Consider the following 8621-nt stretch of genomic DNA (forward strand, 5'->3'; position numbering starts at 1 on the left):
GCATGGAGCTGCGTCAGGGAAAGAGTGTGCACCTGAGGGTGTTGGGCATGGAATTGGGCTGCCCAGGGCTGTGGGCATGGCCCCAAGTGCCGGAGTTCCAGGAGTGTTTGGACTGTGCTCTCAGACATAGGCTTTGGATGTTGGGTGATATTCTGTGGATCTGGGAGCTGAAGTTGGTGATCATTAGTGACCCCTTCCAACTCAGGATATTCTGTGATTCTATGACTCCATGATTCTACTAGACACCGAAGAGTTCACAGAGGAGAAAGTCTTCACCACTGAACACAACGGGAGATACGACTTCACAAATTCAGCGCTTCGTGGAACTACTTGATGAATACGAGCACAAGCAAAATGCTCTTCTTGCCTTCTTCTGGAGCACAAGGCTTCCAGTTACTGAGCAATGTGGGGTGACTCAGAAATGACAGCCTGGCACAGCGAATTTTGAGCTAATTGCTGCTCCTTCTCACATCGGCACTCATGTGGAAACCTACCTGACTTCCTTCTGGTACCTCCGTTTGCATGATCTAGCTCATATCAAGGACAAGAGCAAAAATCTCAGGCTGTGAGCTGATGAAAGTTGGACAAGTGCAGAATTGTCACAAGTTGTCTGCAGCCCACAGAACTGGCCTGTAAAGGGGCCACCATTTCTATGCACAGCTCAGTGCCCAGCTCACTTTTTTTTGCATTTGTCTGCATTAGAATTGCTAATGGCAATTTGTTTAGTGCAAGCATGAATCAGAGCATAAGCTAAAGACCAGTGATGTCTGTTGTGTGGGCTGGCTTTCATTTATTCCTGCTGTGACTTTTCCTAGAAAGTCAGCCACCTCGGGACTGCCCGACTGGTGACCCTGAACAGGATCCTATGGCTGCTTTTTAATGCCAGAAGTGGAGAAAAACAAGCTATTCACACAGGTGGTGTTCAAAGAGAAGCTGGAATCTCTCAGCTTATGGAAAAACCCAAACGAACCACAGCCAGCATTAAAATGGAGAAGAGGGAATTGTGCAACTTTGTATGCTCAGTGAAATATTGATGTTTTCTTCTCCTCCTAAGCCTTTAAGTATTGATGTGCCAGATCTCTGGTTTAGGTGAAAAGAGCACACCTAAAGAAAAGAGAAGGAGAGAACAGAAGAAACATTGGATGCAGAGCAGAACGGGGAGCTGGCCAGCAATGGTTGACATCTCTGGAGGTGGGCTGGCGTCTCTGCAGGAAGAACACTGCGTCTTGTCCTTGACCACCTAGCCAAGGGCACGGGCTGTAATCCCCAGATAGGGCTGAGTATGCTGCAACACTCTGAAAAATAAGACTCCTTCTAAGGGAAACATGAGCCACAACTCTCGTGCTTCCGGGGCCGGACGTCCTCTGTTACACAGCAGAACTATGAAGCCACAGGGAAGCATCCGTTACCCACTGTTTAGGGCTGTCATTCCAAACCAGACATTTTTCTTTTGGTGAAAGCTAAAAGATAAAATAAGATCATCCTAATTAATAACGCCTACCTCCTCACACAGCATTTTCCACCCACCAAAGATCTCCAAGTGCTACTCCCATGTAATAGACAGCAGAAGGAAGGGTGAAGAAGATCAAATAAAATGTCTTGGCAGCAGAACAAAGCCAAGTCCTGCATCACAGGGCTAATAAGAAGGACAAGGGTGCCTATTAAGTCTCGATAAAAAGCAAAGCTTTGGACAATTTTCTGACTTCTTGGATCCTGAAAGGAGTGTTGCAACACTAATGCGATCAGTGTTCTGTACTAACAAAATATGTTCTGAATTTTCTTTTCCCCTAACAGCATCATTTCGGGGTTTCACGGAAAATGGGAAAAGAAGTGGGGCAGTGGCTTTACAGGAATCGTTCCTTTGCAAAGAGGCAGCCAGAGGACTGGAAAACTGCAAGCATCCCAGAGGAGCAGAGGAATGGACTCCTTTCACTGCCAGGTCAAAACACAATGCAGAAAGAAGCATCACTACCCAGCCATCAATTTACTGTAAAACATCCCCTAATTGAGAAACTGCTACAAGAAGTTCTGACAAAGAAACACTGTAGTGGGGGTGCAGTTTGACTCCTGAGGAGATGCATTAGGCAGCTTTGAGTTTGCACCTGGCCAGTCCTGGAGGAAAATCTTCTGCAGCAAAGAGATGGCTGATGGAGGGAAAACGCTGGTTTTAAATATTCTTACCAGTGACAGTGATGGAATCTTTTTTTTTTTTCTTCCTTTCTTCCCCTCCCTCTTTCTGTATTTCTTTTTCATTTTGTTTTGATCCATCCCTTAGGGAGGATCATTTTTGAATATTCAGTAGTTTCCAAAGCCCTATAAAAATTGATGGTATTAAAGTGGTATTAAGGGATGCACTGCCCATCCGCTCCTGAGTCTGCTGTGTCACAGCAAAAAAAAAAAAAAAGAAAGAAAAAGAAAAAGATGTCCTGCAGAACACAGATCTGATCTTGGGTGCTTCAGAGATTTGCCAAGTTTTACACAGTGCTTAAGAGATGGGTATCATAGGCAAGAACCCTGGGGGTATAAGTTATGATGCACACACAAGCACTTTGTATTTTGTTGGCATAAACCTGGAGTTCGTGTTTGGGTAGCATTCCTGACAGAGGCAAAATGGAGCATTCAAAATCCTTACCTAGGCAAAATGTGTATTGACTTCTGAGCATACTTTTTTCCCTGAGAAGGACCGTGTGGGGAAGGTCAGGACTGGTTGTTTATTCCCTGCAGCAATGCTGTTTCACTTGCTGAAGAGGCTCCCAGGACCTGTGAGTGGATTTCTGCTGGTGGAGCCCCCAGGTGAGCTCACAGCCATTCCCCCCTCAACCTTCAGCAGGTCAGGACCTCCAACTTTCCAACAGTCAACAGCTTGCCTCTGTGACAGTCTCCTTCCCACCCCACCTCCAGCTTTTCTCCTTCTCTGAAAGTGTTGTGAGGCGTTGGCACAGACTGCCCAGAGAAGCTGTGGTGCTCCTTCCCTAGAGATGTTCAAAGCCAGATTGGATGGGGCCCTGGCCAGCCTGAGCTGGTGGGGGGGAGCCTGCCCACGACAGGGGGCTGGGTCTGGGTGGGCTATAGGGTCCCTTCCAGCCTAAAGCATCCTATAGTTCTGTGATTCTATGATTCTGTGATTCTTGCTGGTGGAACACGGCACTGCAATGGGCCCTGAGATGAACTTTTCCCTCGGGAGGGACAGCAGCCAACTGGAAGCATATCTGCCAGCAGCGTCATTGATCATCAGCTGCCGGTAGCCTGAAGCTACTCTCTTGGACGGCTAAAATTGCATCTGGTTTTGTAACAAAGACTCCTCCGCAGTCCCTATCACTTTGCCCTCCAAATACACTGCTTTGCCTCGTGGTGGAGAACGAAGTGGTGCTGAAAGATAACCCGATTTGCAGCCTCATCCTCCAGGCAGGAGGGAAAAGAGAAGCAGAAGGAGGAGGGCTGCAGCCCCGAGGGCCGGGGCTGGGGCTGCTGCTCACCCTTGAGGTACAGCCTGTGTACCAGACGGAGTAACGCGGGGAGAATCCGGCCCTCCGGATTAAACGAGCTCCTTCTCCATTAATTGAGGCCTTCGGGCAGTGCATTACAGCACCCAATGGCACTAATTATTAATGAATCAGCCCTGATGAATAGGTGGGATTCTGATGGGCCTCTGTCTGTTAGTCTGTCGGTGCTCCGCAGAGTCGGCTGGAAGGGAGCTGCACACATAGAACCATAGCCCTGGAAAGAATTAGGTCCCTACTTTCCGTTTCTTTCCTCCAAACCAAAAAAAAAACCACAACCAACCAACCCAAGAGGCGACCACCTCCACCACTTCAGCCCCAGCTAGGAGAGGCCGGGCTGGTGCCGGCTGCCGCCGGACTCTGCCGCGTCCCATCCGCGCTAGAGGGAGGGATGGAGGAAGAGAGAGAGGGATCGAGGGAGGCGGCAGCCCCGCGGCCCCCGAGGACTGCGGGCTGCGGTTGCTCAGTCGGAGCCGGGGAGAGGAATGAGGGCAGCAGAGCCGCAGCGGCCGCAGCATCCCCCAGCTCTCTCCCCACCCCCCCACCCCCCATCCGCCGCCGGCATCCAGTCGGCGTTTGTTTCGGCTGTTTGTAATTTTTTAAGTCAATGACAATTTTCCTGCTGTTCTTTCAACCTTTAAAACCTCTTCTGTTGCGTTTTTCCAGTCCCCATCCCTCGTCTGCCCAGAGGTTGGGGCCGTTCGCAGGCTCCGGCTCAGGCTGCGGCAACGCGGGGCGAGAATCTCCCGCCTCTCCCCACAGCCCTAAGGGTGAGGGACATGGAGGCCCCGCAAAAGCGAGAGCTGCCCGGGATCTCCCGAGCCCCTCCAACCCCTCTAGTCTCTTCTCCTTTTTCCCCTATTCACTACCTTTTTTTCTCTCACCACGACAGAGGGCTAATTTTGGGGGGGGGAGGGGGGGGTGTTAAGGGGGGGATTTGCTAATTACGAATAAATTATCCTTTCTAATTCAGCCTCACGCGCAGACAGCTAACGAGCTGTGAATCTCCCCCTTATTTGCGATGTCTCCCGTTTTTTTTCCGAGGGCAGAAGAAATAGCAGAGGAGCTCCCTGCCCTGCAGCCCCCGGGGAAGGGTTCTCCCAAAGGAGATGTGCACTGGGAAGGGGTCCAGGAGCCCTCAGGGCCTCCCCTCTTTCTCCCCGTCCCCCCCTCCCCGCTTTCCCCGTCTGCCATTTGGTGCTGCGGGAAATCTCAGCCGCGGCGCCTGACCTCATGCATACGGCGAAGCTCAGAGAAAAAAAAAAAAAAGAAAAAAAGAAAAAATCAATTGAGGGAAAAGAAGGAGCGAAAAGAACCCGAACCGCTCCGACAGCGCTCTGCTCCCCGGAGTTCTCCTCTCCTTTAAGTGACGGTGGGGATGGAACGCAGAGGGAGGGCGGTGAGAACGAACCGCGAGCAGATCGGTGTCTGCCAACGAGGTTCTGCACGCAGAATGGATTTTAGCATTAAAAAACCAACATTGCTCGCAGCGCTGAAGGCGCCCGGCGCCGTCGCTGAGCGCATTCGTTGCCGGGAGTCAATCCGTGCGAGAGATGCGGAGCGGCTGCGTGATGGATGGAGCGCTCCGATGGCTGTTTGCTTACACATTGCATTGCGGGAAGGGGGGGGAAGCGGGAGGGAGAAAAGCGGAGCCCCAGCGCCCTAATCTTGGCCAAGAGGGTCAATGGTAGAACCAACCCCTCCCCATCACAACCCTCCGCCGCCAAAGGACGCGTTGCTCTTTGATGTGCACTCCCTATAAAGGCTCCGGGCGCCTATAAATAGCCGAGGGCAGAGCTGCTGCTGCTGCTGCGAAATCAATACCCGCCCCCCAACCTTATTACCGATGGAAGGGCTCCGGTGAGGCCCGGCCCGGCCGCCGTTTTCTCCTTATGGGGCCCGGAGAGCTCCGCGGGGCGCGGGGCTGCGCGGAGTTCCCATCTTCGGGGAGCGGGGGGGGGGGGATTTATAGAGGGCGTTTAAGAAAGAAACAGAAAAAAAGAAGAAAACAAAAAAGATAAAATAATAGAAAGAAGGGAGGCTCGGGGTGAGCTGTACGGCTCAGCCCTGTCCTCGCGTGAACTGGAATTGCCGCTGTTCATCGAAGGATGGGCTCTGGTTCAGCCCCCCTTGCACCAAAGCCTTTCGGGGTACCCCGGACATATTGCATAAAAAGGACGACAACCCCCGTTTGAAACAATAATTTTTTATTTTATACTTCTGTCTATAGTTTGTAGCAAATCTTTTTTTTTTTTTTTAGTTTTTTTTTTTTTTTTTTTGCTGAATTGACTTTATAATAAACTTTTTATTATTATTACATTTTTTTCTTCTCTTTTTTTAAAACCGAGGCCCCGTTTATTCATTTACGTACTTATTTATTTCCAAAATCATTTTGCTGTCGATTTTTTTTCTTTTTTTTTTTTTCCTTTAGGTTCCCATTTGAGTCCCACCCCCCCCTCCCGTTAGTGACCCCTGCTGCCGGCTACTCGGGGGTTTGCTGGACGTGTGACACCTAAAACAAAGAGGGGGACGAAATTAAAGTCGGTGAGTGCTGACCGATGTCTCCGTACGGAGACAACGGAAGGGAACCGCGCTCTGCCCGCAGCTCTCCTTCACTCCTGCGGGCGCGGAGACGCATCTCCGTCCTTTTCCCTTCCTTCCTTCCTTTCTCCTTTAACGTTTCCCCTTAAGAAAACACTCTCTTTTTAATTTATTATCATTACTTTCATTATTATTCCCTTTTTATTGTTGTTGTTGTTTTTATTTATTATTTCTTCTTGTTATCATTATTATTTTTCTGCAGTGGAATGACCATAAAACAAGCGACCGTGGAGGACAGATGAAGCCGTGAGTTATTCACCAGATGCTGCGTGCGTGGACATCCCCTCGGCCCCACCTCTGGGTCGGGGTGGAGGCCCGGAGTCGTTCCTGAGATTTCTGGTGCACGCCGGGGGGGGCTCGAGCTCCTCGATCTCTCTAGATATTGTTTTCTCCTATGTTTGATCTGAAGCGATAGTAAAGCTGAGGTCCGGTTCGGGCTGCACGCCGCTGCCTGTTTGGTAACGTTTGGCAAATAAAACACGAAAAAAAAATAAATAATAATAATTAAAAAAAAAGGGAGGGGGAGGGGGGGAGGGAGGGGGAGGGAGGGAAAAGAAAAAAAAGAAAGGGAAAACGCTTCCACAGTCCTACACGGGTGTTCCGCCACCATCAGCCACCGTCACCAACCACGGCCGAGCACGACGTCCCCAAAGCCGCGGACGGATGCTCCTCTCCGGGTGCAGCGTTGGCCCCGCTAGAAGGGCAGCCCCCAGGTGGCCAGAGCTGCTCCCAATGCCCCCAGCAGCACGGGCAGCGACGGCGGCAGCTGGGACGGGGCTGCTCCGCTGCCGCCTCCGCACAGTTCGAACAAACTGCCCTGGAAATCGAGGTTTTTGGATTCCCGTCTCAGTTTCTCCCACAGGTCTGTCGCTCCTTCCTGGCAATCCGTGAGCGCTGTGAGGGTGCAAGCGTGGAAATCGTCCCAGTACCTGCAGGGGGAGGGAGAGCAGCCGCCGTCAGAACGGGCACGCAGCACCCCCCTCCTTCAATCCTAGGGTTGGGGGAACCGAGAGTCCCGTAGCTCCCTCCCTACAAGCACCGGGCTGCCTCACGCTTTGAGCTGTGTGGCCAAGAAAACGGCTTTTCGGGGTCCCTGACGCCGGAAATCTCTGTACTGGGAGCCCTCGGGCTCGTCATGAGATGTGCGGGACCCGCCGTTAGAAACCCTCGGGAGGTCTCTGGCTGAGTGGGCAGGAAAGGAAGGATGAGGATAAGGAAGGAAGGAGCAGCTCCTCCCGGGAGCCGCTCACACACCCGCGGACAGGCGGTGGGGGACTCCCCCTTGCTGTGCCAAGGGCCCGCGGGCGGCAAAGGGTTTCTCCTCCCCCGAGGTAATTCCCGGCTCTTCCTACGCTTTTTTCCTTCTCCTTTTATCCACTCCCTCCCACGTACCACCTCACTCTCCCTCTTTCCTCCCCATATTCGAGGTGACAAAACCCCTTTTGTCACTTTTCTGCCCTCTTCTCAAGGCCTGCAAATTCATATCCTTCCTTCCTTCCTTCCTTCCTTCCTTCCTTCCTTCCTTCCTTCCTTCCTTCCTTCCTTCCTTCCTTCCTTCCTTCCTTCCTTCCTTCCTTCCTTCCTTCCTTCCTTCCTTCCTTCCTTCCTTCCTTCCTTCCTTCCTTCCTTCCTTCCTTCCTTCCTTCCTTCCTTCCTTCCCTTCCTCCTTCCTTCCTTCCTTCCTTCCTTCCTTCCTTCCCTCCTTCCTTCCCTCCCTCCTTCCCTCCTTCCTTCCCTCCTTCCTTCCCTCCTTCCTCCCTCCCTCCCTCCCTTCCTCCCTCCTTCCCTCCCTCCTTCTTCCCCTCCCTCCCTCCTTCCAAGCAGTCCCACAGCCTCTAATTTATGAGCACTCCATGCCTGTTGTAGATTCCCAGTGTTTGCTACATTTGTAATAAATAATGAGCTACTGAGAAGCCGGAATCTGAGAGTGTGCCTCTCCTGCAGTATTTCTGCTGTCACTGCATCTCCCAGAGGAAAATTCAGTCTCTCCCCATCTCCTTTCAATGCACATCTCAGGGCAAGGCAGTGGGAGGTGGTGGGGAAGGATTCGGCTCTGAGAAGCTTCTGTAGGTCGAGGCCACCTCTGGTCCAGCATGTCGAAGGACATCGTGTTGTAATCTCACAGCCCTGAGTATTTATCCTTCATGCAGGACACAGCATGGAGCCAAATATGGAAGGTGCAGGGAACCTCATGCTCTGCTCCCCAATTACTGGGCATGAAGAGAAGAGAGTGTGGTGCTCTTCTCTTTTCCTTCCTCCCTCCCTTTTCCTTTTCCTTTTTTTCCTTTTCCCTTTTCCTTTTCCTTTTCCTTTTCCTTTTCCTTTTCCTTTTCCTTTTCCTTTTCCTTTTCCTTTTCCTTTTCCTTTTCCTTTTCCTTTTCCTTTTCCTTTCTTCTCCTCTTCCTTTTACCCCTCCCTTTTCTTCCCTTCATTTTCCCATCACACTTTCCCATTTCCCATCTGATTCCCATTTCATTTTCTGATTTTCACGGGCCAACTACAGGAAAAAAAAAAATATTC

General features: G+C 51.2%; 1 protein-coding gene across 2 annotated transcripts in view; it reads right to left on the reverse strand.

Annotated features, from left to right (window-relative positions):
* Positions 1-5833: 5833 nt before the first annotated feature.
* NRN1 (neuritin 1) overlaps positions 5834-8621 on the reverse strand; it is a 6598-nt gene continuing 3810 nt past the window's right edge. Inside the window, exons 3-4 of one of the 2 annotated variants that reach the window (XR_008210072.1) lie at positions 6693-7030; positions 5834-6552 (exon numbers count right to left, since the gene is read on the reverse strand). Coding sequence is in view for 1 of the 2 variants with exons in the window: in XM_052697932.1 (XP_052553892.1) it covers positions 6796-7030 (235 nt within the window). In the remaining variant the exon portion in view is untranslated. Of the gene's footprint in view, positions 6553-6632; positions 7031-8621 lie in introns of those variants that run through there. The other variant, XM_052697932.1, reaches the window with a different exon arrangement.

This window comes from Tympanuchus pallidicinctus, unplaced genomic scaffold (assembly GCF_026119805.1).
Source record: "Tympanuchus pallidicinctus isolate F22 unplaced genomic scaffold, pur_lepc_1.0 scaffold31, whole genome shotgun sequence".
Classification (NCBI taxonomy): Eukaryota; Metazoa; Chordata; class Aves; order Galliformes; family Phasianidae; genus Tympanuchus; species Tympanuchus pallidicinctus.